Source organism: Teleopsis dalmanni, chromosome 2 (genome assembly GCF_002237135.1).
Source record: "Teleopsis dalmanni isolate 2A chromosome 2, ASM223713v2, whole genome shotgun sequence".
NCBI lineage: Eukaryota > Metazoa > Arthropoda > Insecta > Diptera > Diopsidae > Teleopsis > Teleopsis dalmanni.
This window is the reverse complement of record NC_051847.1, coordinates 239,491,586-239,511,552: the sequence shown is the minus strand read 5'-3', so window position 1 is coordinate 239,511,552 and position 19,967 is coordinate 239,491,586. Positions and strand designations below refer to the sequence as shown.

Genomic DNA, 19,967 nt, shown 5'->3' with positions numbered 1-19,967 from the left:
CTGAAATTAAGGGACATTTCAAATGCAACTATACGTAAGGTAAATTTTAATCAAATGATAAGTTCTGATAATGAAAAAGTGACATTTATTTTTAAAAACAGCTGACTTTAATAAAACTGAAAAAATGTTTTGAAAAAAGTGCAAATTTTTGGATTTGAATATAGGGAAAAAACTGTAACTGTTATTTATTTAAAATATAGTGAAAAATAATAATTCAAATACTTGTAATATACTAAAACTAATAAAACTACTAAATGCCATCCTTTATAGTTATAATAATGAACGCACAAAATTTCTCAGATACAAATGGTGTTTTGAGCATGTAATTTTTAACATTCGATTTGTAAACAAAGAACATATGATTTCCTTATTTAGGGGCAGTATGAACTTAATCTAAATTAACTTAATTTCATTTTAATGAAATTTTATAAAATTTAGCTTTCTCAACATAGTATTACTCTAGAATTGTTCGATTGAGCAACAAAATTTTTGACAATAAATCAAGATTGAATACAGATTTACCAATGAAAAACGCATCAAGATTTATTATTATTATTATAGGCAAGTTGTCATAATTTTTATATTATAAATAATCATACTTATTAAAATCATACTTAAATATAAAATTTTGTATTAAGGCCGTGTGCGAGTTCGAGTAAATTGTTGATAAATTGAGGGAAATAGTAAATTATGTCGGTATGGTACGTTGATATTTACCAGAATTTCGAGTAGGGTAAATTAGTAGGTGAAAATTTTATATGATGTTTAATAAATAAATTTGAAAACTTACAACTAAAAATAATAAATAAATGTAATAAATGAATAAATAAATATTTACATAAGTGCAGTGCAAAAAATCGCTGGGATATTTCAATTTACTTTACCTCAATTCACTCACACACGCTCAAAAATAATAATAAAAAAAATAAAGAGGCTTTTTCGAACAGTAGTGAATGACGAGAACAAATATTCATTTTATATTATTTTAATTAATTGAATTTTTTGCTGACCATACAGCTGTTTCGAGTATTGTCAAATAATTATTAAAAATTAGTAAACAAGGTGTGCAGCAATATTTTAAAAAGATGAAACTTTTATTTGTGTAAGTTTTATTTAACAAATTTTTATAGATAAAATTATATAGAAATATGAAATTAAAATTTTAAAGATTTTGTCATGGGCAGTTAAAAAAGTCTAGTTCAAAATTTAATCAATATTTGGAAAATATGTTGGCAGTCCTATTTGAATTGTCAAATTTCTTCATTCCCATTATTCGTTCACACTATTTATTTTTCATCAGTTGTTTTGCAGCAGAGATATTGGTTTTACAAAAAGTGAATAACAGTGCAAATATTAATAATTTGTTCGATTTGTCAGTTAATTTTTCTAAAAATGTTATTAATTTATAACATTTATGAAGAAAATGTTAAAAATTCTTTAAGAGGTATACACAATTATAAATGTGCGAATGTTTAAGACAAAAACGCAATAACAATAAGCCAAACAGAACACAAAAGAAAAGAATAATAATTGAGATGTAACTAAGTCTAGTAAAAAACTATAAGCAAATTTAGTTTTATAAAAATTTTTGCGTCACCTGATATTTTTTTAAAGTAAGTTAATGTGAAGATGACAAAATAAGAAATGCACCCACCTGCTGGTATGATTTTTTTGTACACCGATTCCAACAGATTTTTTTTATTAAATTATATATACATGTGTATGTGTGTATGTGTTCGAATTTTTGTAAGAAGGATCTGCAAAAACATTATTATTTTGTTCATATTAAAAATGTTTTAATGTAAAAATTAAAAATGTTTTATTCTTGTTTTCAATAAGCAAATTTTATTTTGTCATAGAGTTCAGGGATTTTTCATTGAATTTCTCCGTTTGCAACCTAGACTGGAGTAATAAATACAAACATATGCAGTAAATATATAAGCATATAAGTATAGATGTTCTACAAAAATAGTGTAGGAAGTGATTTCAAGTGCTTATTGGAATTCAGTCACCAAAAGCTTATCAATCCTGCATTTGTTGTAAAATAAATAAAAGCAGATTATTATTTTAAATACCTGCGCTCAAAATTAGAATATATTATCATTATTAATGTCTATTTGAAATTGTGTATATTTCAACCCAGACATGCAAGTAGATATTATTTTAATTCAATAGCCAATAGTTTGCTTTTTGTCGTACATCAATATTTTTTTAATTCTGCAATGAAATCACGTATTGTATGGTTTTTGACATATTTGCAATAATGTTTTTGGTAATCATATTTACTGCGTAGATATTTGATTTATTTTAATTATATTTTTTAAACACACAATACTTTTAAATATTACCTGTGAATAACCCAGTTCATTTCTTAGAGTATTGGAAAAGTATTGACAGTTAAATAATTTATGATAATTGTAATTTTTTTGAAATTAAAAGACGTTGCTAAAGGACTATTAAAACCATATTTATAATTTAAATTTAATTTGCAAGAATAGTTGCGTACTAAGACCTATGCAAGGCGTACATTTCCCCCCAACCAATTGCAGAACAAGGCTCATTTAACAATGGAATAATATGTGTATACCATTGTTCTACAAATATTAGAGCTATACAGATGTGCTCGGTATCTCGGTAAAGTGATAAAATTCTATGTGTATTTGTTTTTGTGAAATTATAACATTATGGAGTTAACAAATTGCTGAGATGTATCAGATGTGATATTTTTGTTTTTGTATTCGTTAAGATAACATCTGATTCTCGTTATTGTGAATTGCTGCAAATTTAATTTAATTTCAAATTTAATATGTAATCCTTATTTTACTATTTTGATAAATAGTAAAAAAGAAAAAATAAGATTAAGAAAATAAATAAAATAAGTTTAAATTTAAATCTTAAATTTAATTTTCAACTTTGTACTTTCTTGGTTCTGGTTGGTTGCAGTGGTAGGCCATTAGATAACTTCCATGTACTCAATTAACGATTTTTTGCCATTTTGCTACCACATTTCTCGCAAGAACCCTAGTATAGAAGAGTAGAGACTAAATCCATCCCGCCGAATTTAGGTAATTTAATAGGTCTTTCATCTTCACCGATGTACAGTCTGATAAACTATCAAAGTAGTGTTTTCTTAAGAACCTATATCTTCTGAACGCCAAATCCGGGCATTAACAGAAAAATGTATATATGGTTTCTTTCTTCTGCGGGTTTCCACAACTACTGCAATAAGGGTTTTGGGGAATGCGCACATAACCTAAGTGCTTTCCATCTGTTATTGGCAAGTAGCAGAAAGCAGAGGAAGGTACTTCTTTTAATGGTCTCTAGGGTAATATAAACCGGTACCGCCAGTGACGATGGCGTTCACTACGATGTTCCTATGTCCAGGGCCCAGATGAGGGAATCCATATTGGTTCTATACATATATACATAATAAAAAAAAAAGAACTTTTAACAGTTTAATCTTACAACTTTACTATGGTAGAATTACAAAAGGGCGACAATTGTCATTTTATAGCGTGTGTACCTTTCTGGCTCATAGCCAGAAATTTAGAGAATTTCAGTAATTTAAACAGAAATTTCATCAATCAGGAAGATATGTTATATTTGTTTATGATAGATGATACCCTTACAATTCATTTTAATATACCGTATCCCTGATTTTGTCATTAATTTGTAAAGTTTTGCCATATCTTGTGAAATTTATATTTTTTAAGTGTGACTGAAAATTTAAATCAGTTAGGTAGGTAAATTATATTTGTTTATGATAGATGATACACACTTACAATCCCTCTAAACAGACCGTATCCCTGATTTTGTCATTAATTTGTAAAGTTTGCCTACAGTTTGTGAAGTTTATGTTTTTTTGAGTAAGCCCGTTTTCGTATAGACTTTTGGAAATGACTGGATTTTAACATTTTTCTATTGCTATTTGCAGATAGATTACAAACTTTTAAATATTTCTTCACAAAATGTATCACATATTTCAACATCGAGCTTTTTCTATAACTAGCTTTATGGAAATGGTTAATAACAGTGCTGTGTTCCATGTTTAGTTCCTAAGTAGTGTAACAACTCATATGCCATTTTTCTTAAATCTTATATAGAATTATATCAGAGTTATTTATAATTTATATATATGTAATCTATAGATTGAGTGTCTTTACCATAAGAACTCACATGCTTGTGTTATATTCTATTCTTTGTCATAGTAAAATACCGAATTGTTTCCAAATTTCATGCAATAATTTTTAATACAAATGCAATAATGCTAAAAAAATATTTAACTAATCTGTCATTTGTAAAACAATAAAAATGTTAGTGCAACTTTTATTATTTTATTTTATTTCGCAGAACGCCAAAAACTATTTACCCAACCCGATATATAGACTAAAAATATTAGTTATATTCTTTTTACCATTTTATTGTTTAAATCATCAAGTAAAAAAATTTGAATGAATTATATTGTTACTTGGAATTATCTTTTTTGCTTTAAATTTTGATTTTGCTTTTATCAACAACCCGTTTTGTTTAAACCGTTTTGTACAAAGGTTGCGAAAGGTTTCAGAATATTTCAGACGGCCAAGTGCCGTTTAACGCCTGCCAAAGGGACCTCACAACCAGGTACCACCGGGTTATAACAACAATCTATAAGAGGACAGAAAGACATCTATTATTTTATATTTAGTAGTTATTATATATATATCGTTAATCTAAAAATAAATTATTTTCTAAAAGATATGTGTTTTACGGGTTTGTATTCTTTGACAAGGAGTATAGCTTTAGTAGCAAAATTACACTTATGAACCTTTAAACTTTATTTTTGTAGTATGATTCTGCGATTAAGCTTCTCTGCGGCCATCTATCATTACATACTAGACTACACTTCTACAATAGAAGTCCCATTTAGGGTTATCACGAAAAAGATCCTAGTTCATTTTTTTTAAATGTCTGTAGATATTCTATTATTTAGCCTTTAGTATTTATGTAATGTATATAAATACTCTTTTTCGAGGAAGAGCCTAGTAAGTGGCTGTCGACATTAAATAGTCTTCTACAGTTATATGCTCCTCTCGTTGGTATTGTATATATATACAGTTTAATCATATATACAGGTTATTCCTCGTAGTGCAGCTTGTTGAGAACCTTGTTAGTAAATGGCAACAACACGATTTTGTACAAGCTTTTCCAATTAATGAAGTTTATGTTTTATACCTTTCTATATATATATTACAGATTAATATTGTATGTCTTCTTTACATTCATATATTATACTATACATACACATTATATAGTTGCTTTAAACATTTTATCTATGCTGATCGGCTTTACCTATTGTATTAATTTACCTATCATAATTTTGGTCAGTTACATTATCAATATTATTTGATAAGAGTTGTATTGATATGTACTTTTGTGTATCTTCTACAATATAAAAAGTGAATGAACTTTTCAGTTATTTATATTCTTTGTGCATTAAAAATTACAATGAACCTAATTTTAATTCAATTTTATTAAAATTTGTATAATAAAATGTATGTATTTACATATATGTGTATATTTAAAATATTTTGAAAAAGGTTGAATTATTTTTTTTATGTTACAGATTGTTTACAACAAATTCCATATCCCAATGAGACATGCAAAGAGTGAAATACAGTACCGATTTTTAAAAAAAATATTTGATCCGCTTTAAGAGTTTTAGTTCTGAATAATTAAGAAATAGAAGGGAACATTGTAAAGATTTTAATAGTTTTACGACTCTGCTTTGACGAATTTGTGCTTTAAATTACACATTAATAAGTGACTAAAATTTGATCCTACAATTATAGAGATCAAAATGCTGTTACAAGATACGAAAATCCAATTGGTAGTTTTCAAAATTGCTATATTAGGATTGTGTATTGTATCAGATGCTCATATATTAGTTTATAACAGAAACACTAATAAGGTAAGCTAAAATAATGTATGCTTCGATAATTATAATTGGAAAATTATGAACATTTATTTTTAATTTTTTTCCGAAGCTAATTGAAGAATATAATGACATGCCAGCAGCATTTGGTCCTAGTTTACCATCTAGTGGTCTTAAATATATTGGTAAACAGACAAATCCTTTTCAAGGTTGTACAAAAATTGACCCAATTAATAAAGGACGCTATGCAAGCAATTCCCAATTTGTTGCCATTATCGAAAGGTAATACTACAATATTAATTAATTATAATTAATAGTATATAATGTATAATGAAATAATATTCAATGGTCTATTTTTTATTACAGGGGTGGGGATAATTGTTCTTTCGAGTTGAAGGTGCGTAATGCTCAAGAAGCACGTTATGATTGTGTTATTGTTTATAACAACAAAAGTGATGATTTAGGTTAGTTTGAATATATATTTAATTAATATGCTATTTAATTAATATGCTTAACAAATTTGTAGAACAAATGAGAGCTGAAAATTCAACTGGTATTTATATACCCTCTGTATTTGTTGGCTATACAACTGGCTTGAGTTTAATACTCCAATCTGCGGATGTAATTCTTGTTATTAACGATGAACCACCTTTTAATATTAACACTCAACTGATTTTACCTTTTTCAATTTTAATCGGTCTTTGTTTTCTTGTTATGGTAAATTTAATTAAATATTAGATAAAATAAATAAAATTATAATTATTTTCTTGTAGATATTTTACATGATTTATAAGTGCGTACGTGAGGAGCGGCGTGTCCGAAGAAATCGTTTACCGAAACGCTTACTAAAAAAGCTGCCAATTTTAAAATACACTAAGAATAGTGATATCGTCCATGATACGTGTGTTATCTGCTTGGATGAATTTGTTGAGGGCGATAAGTTGCGTGTATTGCCATGCAGGCATCGTAAGTATTACAAACTTTCCTACATTAGTAATAAACACATTTTATTTTTAGTTTTTATATATTATATATATAAGATTCTTGTTCTATGCAAGAACTTTTAACAAAATTATAACTATAAATAATAACAATTGTCGCTATGATCCAGAGCATAAGGTAATAAAAGTTTCCTTCAACAGTCTCGGTCGGTGGCGAGTGTTCTGAGTTGCTGCTAATGAGATATGTAGCTTATTTAGCAGCTTTCTTTTCCATATATATTTTTTCCTAGTCTTCTAGAGCGTTTCGTATTCCATCGATGTGCACCTTTTTGTCATGATATTTTATCCCTACATTATATTTTTTATTTTTTTTGGTGACTGCTTTTTGCTTGTTCATATTAGGAGATTCTTATTGCTTATTGTTTTCGGTTTACTAGTAATATCTGCGCTAGACTTCTACAATACACAAAAACAGATTTAGGCTGGTGTTAAATATTCGCAGTTTTGTAAGTCTTAAAATATTAGGACCCCCAAATTAGTTACAACCAATATTGGAATTAGCTTCTTCGACTTGTTTTCTTTAATTTCGTTTAAGTGCAGTTTGTGCTACCCCACACCCGGTCTTTCTCTACGCCTTTTTTCTCTGGCTTTCGCCTCAAATATTTTTTTCCTTGTAGCTTTTGGATATTAATGTATCAAACAATATCAATTATCGCGATAAACCTCGTATATTCTCCCGAATACTTTCAGTGTAGCTTCAGTATTCTGTGATGGCATCTATGTTTCTGCGCCAAACATAGCTATAGATAAGAAGAGCAAGCTATACAGCGTAAGTTTTATCGGTCGAGAAAGTGTTCTACATCTTATTTGCTTCTAAAATCGTCTATGTGCAGTGGTAAATTTTAGGCTAACATAGCTGTTACCTGCCAGTAACAGCTGAAGCCTCACACAACGTCAGCATGTTTGGGGAAAATTGATCCCATCTTGACGAAGCTATGTGTACTATGAGAACTCAGATATTGAGTCACAGACACAGTGGTTTGTTATTCAATCGGTAAAGAAGTTGAGAGACGAAGGTTTCAGCTCTTATATAATGGCAGTTTGGCACCGTTGATTTTTTTTCTGTGTATAGACACGTATGTTATTGGCAGTACTAAGTTGAATCCCTTGAAGCAGATAATTGCAAAGCTTTAATTTACAGAGTATGATGTCTGTAATAAATATCAAAGCTTACTCTTTTGAAATAGTCCCGCTTGGTGCATCGCAATTCCTAGATGGCAGTGACACCAGCCGGACAGTTATTGAAGACTTACACAGACTGTAAATGCTAAAGATATTTTTCCGAGGGTGCTTCTTGTCAATCACTGGCGATCGATTTTAAGTAATATAGTACTTATTATTAGTTCGTTACCTAGCGGGTTCGATAAATTCGATGAGATAATTTAATTCTTTTCAGGGGCTTGCGTGTTTTACTTGCTATAATATCAGAAAAGACTATTTTTTCTGGTATACTTTAAACTAGCAGTGGTTTTATAAAATTAATGGTATTGATGAGGCTTTTTATTATACACTATCAAAAACGTAGGTTCATAATACATTTCAATTCTAATCGATTATGGCGTTTTGTTTTCGAAATTTGATGTTCTAATTAGTTTCTAAAATCCTATTTAAAATATTATAAAACTTGTTGCATATAGATATTTGTACAATCTAACATCGTTACATCATCTAAATTCGAACTTACCCAATCAAAACTGTTCCTAGAAAGAGCATATGGGTCAGTAGAAGCATTTTTCCGATTTAATCGATTTTGAGGTTGTTGATTTAACTTATCTAATGACGCAGTTATAAAGATCCTCGCGTAATCTATCTAACAAACAAGGGTGATGACTTGTCTATTACTAAGTACATACTCTAATTACTATCCATGAATTGTTGATTTGTCTTAGACAAGAGTTTTATTGAGGATAGTTCATTTTAAGTACGAACTTATCGTACTATTCTGAATATGGAGATGTAATGCTTATGTTTTATGTTTTCTTTGCACAATGCCTTTCCAAATCAGCAATCAACAAATCAACAATTTTATGTCGCTTTCGATTGGTAAATCCAGAGTAACTTTTTCAATCGAGATTTACATTTAGTGCAATTTTTATTTTCGATTGGTTAATCTCGGACGAAAAGTGTAACACTCGAGCTATTTTCTTGATAGACATACATACATATGTCATCATCAGCGTTACAGCTCAGGTTGAGCTTTAGCTACAGAAATCAGCTTCCTTTATTCTGCTTTGCACGTTGTTTTAGGCCTCCAATTTTTAATACCTATTTTTCTGATAGCGTCGATCACATTGTCGAGTATTCTAATACTTGGTCTACCTCTTCTGCCGTCGTTGTACGGCGTGAAATGGAGTATACGCTTTTCTGGTCTATCATCCGGAATTCTCATGACGTGCAGGATCCATCTCATCGCTGCAACTTTGCTAATTTTACAGCATCTTCAAAGTTGTAGTAGCTCTGCGTTCGTTCGCCGACGAAGTTCTTCGTGCTTCAGGCGGATGGGACCATAAATCTTTCTTACCACCTTCCCTTCAAAAGCTCTGATTTGTTTTTCGTCTGCTATTGTTAAAGTCCAAGTTTCGGCCCCGTAACATAATACTGGGCTGATGATTGCCTTGTAAGCGTGTAATTTAGTGCGTCTGATCACTATTTTAGATTTGAAGATTTTCGCGTGTCCGTAATAACTTCTGTTTGCTACCACAATTCTGTCTTAGCTACAATCACTGATGTCGTTGCTGCTATTGATGAGGGCACGCAGGTATTTAGCGCTTTCAACTTCCTCAAAAGTGAAATCACCGACTTAAAAGGTTTCTGAAATTGGGCTGTGCGTATTTCTTCCAACCCACATGTATTTTGTTTAGTTATTGTTAATGTTTAGCCATAGTACCTTAGCTCTGGGTTGTAAATCGACAAACGTTTCTTTCATATAGTGTAGTAACCTGGTTAAGATCGCTATGTTTTCTGCGTAGACAATGGTCAGCAATGTTTTGTTGAATATGTTCCCTGTTACCACTAGCGACTTAATGGCATCGTGAAGAATTAGGTTGAATATGGTGGTTAAAAAGCGAATCACCTTCTTTAGGTCACACATATGTATATATGAATAATAAAAATGTCCACTAAAAACGTTAGATTGAGTAACTAAATTCGACAGATCAAGAGTACATCTAAATGTAACAGTCGAAACATGTTGATCTGAAAAATTTGGTTTAAGAATTTACATAAGAACGTAGGGTTAGTTTTAGGTTTTCTTTTTTCAAAATTCATTTTAATAATTCAATCGTTTTTAAAAAGTTTTATAAATTAAAATTTCTTTATTTTAGCATATCATAGTCATTGCATTGACCCTTGGTTAACAGAAAATCGTCGCGTTTGTCCCATATGTAAGCGAAAGGTTTTTACGAAAGGCACGGCGAGATCAAATCGGAATCGACAGTCTTCATTGGATAGTGTATCGGATACAGATGATGACACAACTCCACTATTACAACCAAGTGGTAACACATCGACTGTTAGAACGGCAACAGAAGTTATACCAACAACACGCCATGGTACATTTACGCGTGAGAGTAGTAATACAACTGTCAGCACTGCATTAGGTGCCGGTGATGTGACATCTGATGAAGAAAATGGTAACAAATTTGTGATTTATATCTCGTATTTTGAATTATTTAGATTTTGGAAATTTAGTATTATTAGCACATCAGTCACCCTCACATAATTCACGTCGGGTTAATCCATTTGATCGTACACCAAATAATATTGTTCAACAAACATCCCAAACAGCTGAAGAATTGAACGGCAGGCCAAACCTATTTCGGACTATATATAATGGGTACAATTTATAAAATTTACTTACTTTTAAATATTAAATATACATTCACAATATTTTTATATATACATATATTTATATATCTAAAAATATTAATGTGCTATTCAAATATTTCTAGTTTGTTTCGTCGTGTGCATCCAATTAGTGTAGCAGCGCCACCGTATCTGGAGGAAGTTGTGGCCGATGTCGCATCTACGAATTCTTTTACAATACCTGCCACATATGATAATGCGTCACACTCTTCGAATAACATTTTAAATCCGAATTTAAGCGGTAGTTTCAAGGATGAGGATGAATCACCACATCAGTCTATATATGAACCAATCGCTGTAGTTACACCAACAAATCCTTCAGATTCTGATGCAATTGGTAATAATATGAATGACCCCAATTTGGTTTTCATACAAACGCCCACACAAGGTGGTATTGGTGTTGTAGCCTTACCGAATGCCAATCACAGTGATACATTAAGAGGTCCAACATATCAACCTCGTAACGCCACAGCAAATACTGATCGTCAGTTTTTTATTTAAGGCAATATATATAAGTGGAGTGGATGATTAAATTAAATAGAAAAAAATTGTTTTTTTTTTATTTAACAGTTATAACGTTTACTTTTTTTTGTATTATATGACAAAAAAAAAAAAACAAATCTTTATCACCATAATTTGTATTTATGATATAGCGTATTTACGTTGTTTTAATTTTTTTAAATACGCTTTAGAATTGAATCGAAAGTATTTAGTCTACGATGAAGATATCATTAGTAAATTTTTAAAATTTGTCAATGATTATTTTTTAAAGTTATATATATATATGAAATGTGATTTATTTATAATTGGCTTAAATGTTAATAGTTATTACCGTTTAGTGTTATATAGTAAACGTTATAAAAAGCATAAGTGAAATTCCTATGTTGTAAATTAATTTTTTTTATTGATTGATTTCTCTTATTTTATATATTGATTTATAGATATATTTTTTAAATAATATTATTATTTTTTATTAAAATTTTTAAAATATATATAATTTTTATAAAAATAAAAAAAAAATCTACGTAACTCTCAAAATGCAAAATGTCATACCTTAAGATATGAATTCCCAATATTAAAATTTTTTTTTTAATATTTATAATTATAAGTTTAATGAAATACGAAAAATATTTTTGTCATAAAATACAATAGTTATAAAATAAAATAATATTTATATATTAACGGTTTACTATTATAAGACTACGCAGTTGAGTTTTTCCATTTTAGTGTAAAATATTAGGATTGTTTCTTTCTGAAAATAATATGTGTGTAAATACTATAAATGTAGACATATGATTTACAAATATTATAACTACTGAAGCCAAAAACTAAAGAACAATTTAGAAAAAATATAGTGTTTATAGTTCATAATATGTTTATTTGTAGATTTTAATATTTAACTTACAAAATAAATGTGTAAGTCCAACATATAATTTATGTGTATAAAAAATATTTTAACATAAAATAAATAAATCAACAACACAAAAAATGTAATAAATCTGCTAACATTTAATTAACAGTGATTTAATTGTAATTATTGTCGACTAATACTTTGTAATGAATTTAAGTTTTTAATATTTTTTTCAACTATAGAAACGTATTCGTATATAAATACAATAAAATTTAAAATACATTGTTATTATACTTTATTAAAAATTTATTATTACTTTACTATCTTTATTGTAAAAATCAGAAATAGATTCTTTCTATTTAAAACTTTCAATAATATATTTTGCTTTTATTATATTATTTTTATTATTATGGCTCGAGCAATATTTTTTTGATATATATCAATTTCTTGACATTATAGCCTGCGTGGACGAAACCTATATCAAAATTGTTTTATTTTTTTGTTGTTGATGCTAGCCATTCTGGTTCAATATCGACTTCTTCATTTGGAACAACTCAATTGGAGTGTCACACCTCAATTTATTCTTTTTTAGTAACATTTAATTTGCTCATTTCGGAACATAACCGAAATGATTTCCAAATTAAAGAGTTGTTTCGAAGTATATTAGGAATGTTTCTCAGCATTCATAACATGCCACTTCTGGGTTTATACCTACCGAATTATAATTCTAATATATATATATATATTTGTCTTTTCGAACATCATTGAAATAAAAAAATATGTTTATAAAACTTATATTATAATCAAACAAGAGTTATAATATTATTATAAAAATTCTGTTGATTTCATAAACCAAACTGTTGTAAAATTTAATATCTTTATAAAATAAGAAGCATTATTATTGAGTGGTCTGGTAACATTAATGAAAAAATTTAAATATGGCTTTGAAAATATTTTAAACTAGTTGACTACTTTATTAAATACAATATGCACTGAATTGTCCATTTATATGTAAATAAACCTCTTAGAACATGTTACAAATTGTAATATAACAGAGGTACCTATTAATAGAGGTTATAGCCGGCTAACCTGTTTAAAAATTTCATCTAACGCTACTGAGTTAAGTTGAGCTCAGCTGACTACATGTATGAACGGTTTTTTTATCACTGGAAATGTTCATGCGGAGGCATTCTACGGCAATATTTATGCTTAACTATAAATATTTTTGTTTTAGTAAATGCCATTTTATTATATTTTTGTTAGTTTTGTTTATATCATAGCAAATCTTTAGTATTTAGTGTTTGCATTAAAAACACAGTTATTAAATTCATCAATGCAGCTGTTCTTTCTATGTACGTTGTATGTTTTTTTTATCACGCAGTTAACATTTGGCAGAGTTCAAATCCTGACAGCTTCAGTCTAAAAACCAATAGATCAGTCTTAAAACCAATGACTGATATTTAGCCAGTCCAAAAATTCACTTGAGTAAATTTCCTTAATTCCCCTTTATTTTTTAATTTGATTTAATTTAACTAAAACCATTTTCTAGAAAAATCTGAACTATTAGTAGAATTTTAATAATCAAAAAATTTAAAAATTAAAAGGTGAAATTCAAAAATATACAAAAAAAAAAAATAAAAATAAAATAATAATTAAAACCTGGACCTTTGATATTTTTCATTATCTGGTCTAATTACTTTAGTAAATCTGAGAATCTTTTTGTCATTGAAACAAAAATATCTATTAAAAATTCAGTATTCACTGTAATAAGGACATTTTCAATTTTAACATAATTACTTAATTAAGTTAAGTTCAATTTATTAATTAATTAATTTTTATTTAAATTATTTCACGATTTTTCCAAATAATATCACGTTTCTATTTTCACTGATATTTTGTTCCTCAAATATTTGCCAATAATTTCATTAAAAAATTCCAGGTTTACTTTTATTTTGTAAAAATTACAGTTTATTTAAATTCAATAATTAATCAATGAGGCGACTACTCATGCAATATTCATTTTATTATTTTTAACCTAATTTACGTATATTATATAAATTTGTATATATAAGCCGTATATTATATTATATTAATAAAAAAACCCTATTATGAGTAACAAATTACATAATTCTTAATTATTTCTGTTATTTAATAATTTCTTTTTGCCTATAACAAATTATTTTTTTATTAAATATGCATATTACTTATAAGAAATGAGCACATAAATACATACTTTACAGTAACGTTTTTATTACAAAATAAACCAATTTATTTAATATAATCAAATGAAATATAATTACAATTAAAAAATAAATGTGATGAGTTTCGAATGTAAAATTTTACTAATTCCATTACATTATTGTGGTAATTTTTTCTGTGCAATATTTGTACAAAAATTATTTACAAATAAATCACTTAATAATTTTGTTTTTATTTTGCACTATTAATTTCTTTAGCTAAAGCAATTTAATTTAATTATATATTTTTTATTTTATAACGAATAAAGCCTAATAATGAGCATGTTTATTTGTTGGATGTGTGGCTATGTGAATTATGTTATATGTGCATGATGGATGTGTGTTTGTGTAAAAAGTTTTACATATTCTATTTAACAACCAAAGACTCCTTCAAATGTCGTACTAGCCCAGCACCAATATCTTGCACATCAGGCCATTGTCGTATCACAAAAATAATAATAAAAATAGTTAAGAATGTCGTTAAAACACGCACCCTGTCAATAGAATAGAATTTTTACTTTGATTACTTATATATTCAATATGAAAAAACATAGCAAATGAAGAGAAAATGCCCTACCTGGTTTTTAAAAATGGCATTATTATACCGGCAGCAGTTGCTACTAAAAGCAGAACAACCTGTAGAATTGTCAGCACAACATTAATAAGTTTAACGACAAGCGCACGTGCGTTAGAATTATCGATTCCTTCTACTGTCACATATTGTTGTTGAGATAAATGTTCCATTTTAGATATCTAGAGGCAAATATAGACGTAATAGGTGAGTTTGTAAAAGTATTTAAAAAAAAACACTAACTTACCCTTGTTTGGCAATTTTCAAGCACCTCATTTACGTCCCTAAGTCTTTCATCACTTTGATATTGAACTTTTTCTTCCATATCAGCTATTGTTTGTTTGAGGTTTTCAATTTCATTCTGTACAATTAGAGAAACAGTTAGTTTATAAAATTCAATATAAATAAAATATTTGATTCAAATTATTAGTACTATAGTACTATTCGCTTAATTCAAACATTAAAGTATATATCTTGTAATTAAGTTAAACTTATATATGTAAAGCAATAAATTATTGTAGCCCAACCGATAATGGGGCCGAAAACTTTTTGTGGACTAGCACATATTACGCTTCTTTTTTTTTATAAAGGAGAATCAGAATAAAAACCATTATTAGGATAATATACCAGGATTAACACAATCCAAATCACTTATTAGTATTTATAACAATAAGACATACCATGATTGTATGAACCTATCAAAAGAAAAACTTAGAACCATCACAGGAATCGTAACAATCACATTATTTTTTTTAAAGAAATTACTTTATTTTTTCAATTTTTAACTGGCTATTCGAAGTTTATAAGTAGATAGCTAGATAGTTAGTAAGTAGATAAGTATTATTTATAGTCGATTTGTAGATTTGAATAAACTGGAAAATAAAAAGGTTTTTATATGTGAATATAGTTTGTTGTAACTCATGGGTCGCTATAAACGAATTAAGTGCGTACTTTTTGTAACCTGGCGGGACCTGCTTGTGGAGTCCCTTTTGGAGGTGTTGAACGGTACTTGGTCGTCGTAAGTGACGAGTGGCTCCGGGACGTAGACCCGACCTTACTTTCTGATTAGGTTCGGTTTAGTCGAAGTACTTTTTAAACGGGTTTGTATATGTATTTAGAAAAAAAAGTAAAACTCAAAAAAACTTAGTTAGATCATTTATATGACACAAATCTGCTTCTCACTTAAATAATTCACATAATAATTCTTGTTTAATTTAGTTAAAAATTAACGCTACTTTAAACAATAAGTTTTTACACTTAAGTTTTTAATATTATTATTAAATATATTAATTATTATAATATTATTATTATAATTACTTATTAATTATTAAATATGGAAAAGTTATTTAAATTTTAAAGAATTACTTTGTGTTTTATTTAAAATATATATTACTTTATCATATGTGTAATTGTCGTACCTGATGTAATTCTGTCAAGTCGTTAATCTGGTCCACAAGATCATCTGAACGGTAACGCACCGATTCAAGGGTGGCGGTTAAATTATTAAAATCCTTTTGCGCGGTCTAAAATATGTATTATTTGATATAATTAATGAATGAAAAACATAAATGATTAAATAAATATTCGTATGAATTTTTGTAATATTTGTGATCTTTAAAAAACGATTACTATTATTAATTTAATATTATTAATATTATTGGACTAAATCCTAATATAGAAGGAAACTTATATTTGTTTTACTTAAAATATGGCTTTTAACATTTTTTGATAATCGATTAAAACCAATATATTTATGAAAAGTGATAATTAATAGTTATCTTACTGATCAAGATAACTATTAAGTTCTTGTTGCTACTTTTGTCTTTCTGACCAAACTAACTTTTAAATTCTTTTTGCCATAGTTCTCGTAACATGTTCTTAACTATTTGATAATAATAATTAATTAACTTACTTCTAAACGTTCTACACGTTCTTTCAGTTTTTCATTCTCATCTTTCCGCTCAGCTAATTCTGTGAGTAGTGATTTTAAAACAATGTGGTATTGGCTAGCGCCTGATTGACTTTTTCCAGAGCTATCAATAGTTAATTACAAATATATGTTTTATATACAATTAAGGATTTCTGTTAAATTTATTTTATTTACCCGGCTGGTATACTCTCACTTGTTACGCTACTGCATTCGCTGCCATTTTCACTATTAAATTTTCCACTTCCGGCGGTATTACCGGAACCTGTAGATGTGGCTGGAACAGCATTATTTGGCGTGGAAGTACCTATTACCTCAGAATTTACGGGCATGTTGATGTTATTAATTTCAGTTTCTACATAAATATATGAAAAGAATATCTATGAATTATTTATTACCATTAATATTAGTAGCGATAATGACATACCCGACATTTGATTGATATTGTCCGCACTGCCAAATTTATTTTTGATTAAATGCGCAAATTCACGTGGCTTAGACATAACAGATCCTGAGAAACCAGTAATACCATCGCGTATATTGCCACCCACATTTCTAACAAAAGAAAACCGTTTTTGAGATACATTTTCTTTAAACTATATTAATAATCTTCAAAACTCTTTAGATTACCTTAATCCTTGTCCCACGTCTCGAAGTACTTCACGCGGTTGTCGATGTTGGCTTTTATTTTGATACTGATGATTTTGTAGATCTTTCGCGCGTTTGGTATAATTATCTAGTTTTTTTTGTAGCTGAGAAATATTATGTGCGCTCTTTTGATTTTTCTTTTCAAAAACAGCCTAAAAATATGCACGAAAATTTTTTTTTAGTTACAATAAATTTTATTCTTACTAATTGAAGCTTTCTTTCTTATTACCTTTATTCGTTGCAATTGCTGTCTATCAGCACTAGCGGCAAGCTTTAGATATTCATTAACATTATCTGAAATATTTTTTTTTTATATTACATATATTTTTGATTCTTACTAATTTAATTATATGTAAGAAATTGAAGAAAATATGTTTTGATTATGAAAGAAGCCTATTTCCCATAGAACCCTATAATCCTATAACTCCTGAGATTTTAAGTCAACTATCTATTATTATAATTGTAATTATAATTAAATGCGTTACTGTAAACAAAAAGTATATTGTTACTCCTATAGTTGTGGTATTGACCTTTAGAGGGATTACCACCACTAAGTTATCTGGTTTTCATGACAAACCTTCTAAATTTTTTCGAGTCAACCGTGCTCGGCTGTTTTTAATTGGAGTTTGATTTTTCTCCGCGTCCTTCTACAAAGTTTTTTTATAATCTAGTTACGAGTATATCTGTTAAACAGTGGTCTGTAATAAACCCAAAATCAAACTAAAAACCCAACTGTCTACATTAAATTATAGTTATAAGTTAATATTTGGAGAAAAAGTTGTAAGGAAAGTTGTTAGGCACTTTCTTTAAATCTATAATATCAAACAGTTCTTTTAGTTACGCTGTTATTGATTGTAATGATTAGATATTTTCTGAACCATAAGTATTATTTTCTAAAAAATGCTTTTTTCAAATATTATATATTCATATATGATTCTTATGACGTAAAACAGGGCTGTAAAAAGCACGGTCCACGTTTCTAATCTACCACAATTAAGCAAATCTTCTTTTGTTGTATTTTGATAACATTATATTATTTTTTTTTATGGAATCCCAAATAAATAAATTAAAATGTTTTAAATAATTGATTACACTTCACGTTAATTTATTTAATTGACAATGACTTTAATACATATTTCTTTGTAGAACTGGTTCAAAAAACTCGTATCCAGTACCATTAGTCATCACATTAAAAATAAAATATTTTACATATGGTAACAACTAATTTTAATAATGTTGATATTAATAGAATTATAAAAGATAAATTAATGAAGAATTAAAAAAATTAAATTTAACATTATCGCCGTATTTTTATTTTTCTCTGGTAAAATTATGAACATATGTATTTATTTCTACGGCCATGCAATCTATTCAGTGATGTGTATTGACCCGAGATCTTATCTGGTCGAGATAGTTCTGGTGTAAAAATTAGCAATTAAGGATCTTAATATTAATTTCAACTATAATAGCAGTAAAATTTTACTTTTACTATGAATCCAAAGTTGGACTACAACAAAGTTGTCGTTCTTAAGAAGTCTGAAGGCGACATTTAGCACATCATCTCTTTATGAGATCTACACGAACGATAAAATGTACTATAAAAAATACTTTCTATGTTTTAAATAATAAAATTTCTTCTAACTGGTATTATTTTTAATGCTAGTTTCTAAGTAATTTCTCGAAACTTGAAGTTCTTTAAATGTCCTACTCTGATACACCTATATAACACTTGTTTATATTAAATTAAAAATATTATATATTACTTACCATCCCTGGCAGTTTGCTCCTTTCTTATGGACTCTTTTGTACATTGAATTTTTGTGTTAAGCCGATCAATTGCTTGTAGGCTTGAAGTGCGTTCATGATGGCGATGATGTTTTTTATTGTTGTCAGCTAAAGAACTGGGCGGATTACCATCGACGTCATCTGATGCAAATGATTGATAGCAAAGATCTTCATTGCCTATAAGTACATTTAGCAAATTATTAGTATTATAAATAATAATCTAAATGTTTTGAATATTTTTTTTAACACACCTGATAAACGTGAATCTTCTATAGTCACACCACTACCACTACCACCACTGTCCATTGCACTTATATCACTTAGTAATCCACCACCCATACCGCTATAAGCTAACAAACCACCTTGATCCGAACCATGTGTGCGGTTAAATTCTCTACGATTTCGTTCCCGACTTCTCCGATTTGAAGGACTGTGACTTCGGAAGCCACGAAATGTAGCGACAGATGTGCCTACAATTCCACCACTGCTCACACTACCACCTCCTATACTACCAGTAATTGCCGGTTCCGAACTTTCAACACGTTGATCTCGCTCTCTGGACACTATGGAATATTTCATTTGCGTCATGATTGTGAATTTTTATGTGCCGTAGTTTAAAAAAGGAAGTAAAAAGTAGGAGCCTTGTCAATTAACGGGTTTTTATTATCCTTT

At 28.4% G+C, this 19,967-nt stretch overlaps 2 protein-coding genes across 4 annotated transcripts; one reads left to right on the top strand and one right to left on the bottom strand.

Moving 5' to 3' along the window:
* The first annotated feature begins 1,087 nt into the window (after positions 1 to 1,087).
* On the top strand, positions 1,088 to 11,372 carry LOC119680508 (E3 ubiquitin-protein ligase RNF13-like). 3 transcript variants are annotated; one of them, XM_038093344.1, is made up of 9 exons: positions 1,088 to 1,102; positions 5,603 to 5,947; positions 6,024 to 6,193; positions 6,278 to 6,375; positions 6,438 to 6,628; positions 6,685 to 6,877; positions 10,236 to 10,544; positions 10,603 to 10,747; positions 10,863 to 11,372. In XM_038093344.1, exons 2-9 carry the CDS (start codon positions 5,837 to 5,839, stop codon positions 11,275 to 11,277), a joined length of 1,632 nt encoding a protein of 543 aa, XP_037949272.1. In that variant the 5' UTR covers positions 1,088 to 1,102; positions 5,603 to 5,836; the 3' UTR covers positions 11,278 to 11,372. The 3 variants fall into 3 exon arrangements, with proteins under 3 accessions (XP_037949272.1, XP_037949270.1, XP_037949271.1); XM_038093342.1 differs by lacking the exon at positions 1,088 to 1,102 and adding an exon at positions 1,306 to 1,444; XM_038093343.1 differs by lacking the exon at positions 1,088 to 1,102 and adding an exon at positions 1,306 to 1,613.
* A 3,077-nt stretch (positions 11,373 to 14,449) lies between these two features.
* LOC119680488 (transmembrane and coiled-coil domains protein 2-like) lies at positions 14,450 to 19,961 on the bottom strand. Its single transcript, XM_038093315.1, has 11 exons — positions 19,547 to 19,961; positions 19,278 to 19,472; positions 17,740 to 17,804; positions 17,493 to 17,662; positions 17,290 to 17,417; positions 17,040 to 17,217; positions 16,848 to 16,968; positions 16,354 to 16,458; positions 15,183 to 15,296; positions 14,942 to 15,117; positions 14,450 to 14,858 (listed from the first exon to the last, which is right to left on the bottom strand). The coding sequence occupies exons 1-11, from the start codon at positions 19,881 to 19,883 to the stop codon at positions 14,732 to 14,734; spliced, it is 1,716 nt and encodes a 571-aa protein (XP_037949243.1). The 5' UTR covers positions 19,884 to 19,961; the 3' UTR covers positions 14,450 to 14,731.
* Positions 19,962 to 19,967: the final 6 nt, after the last annotated feature.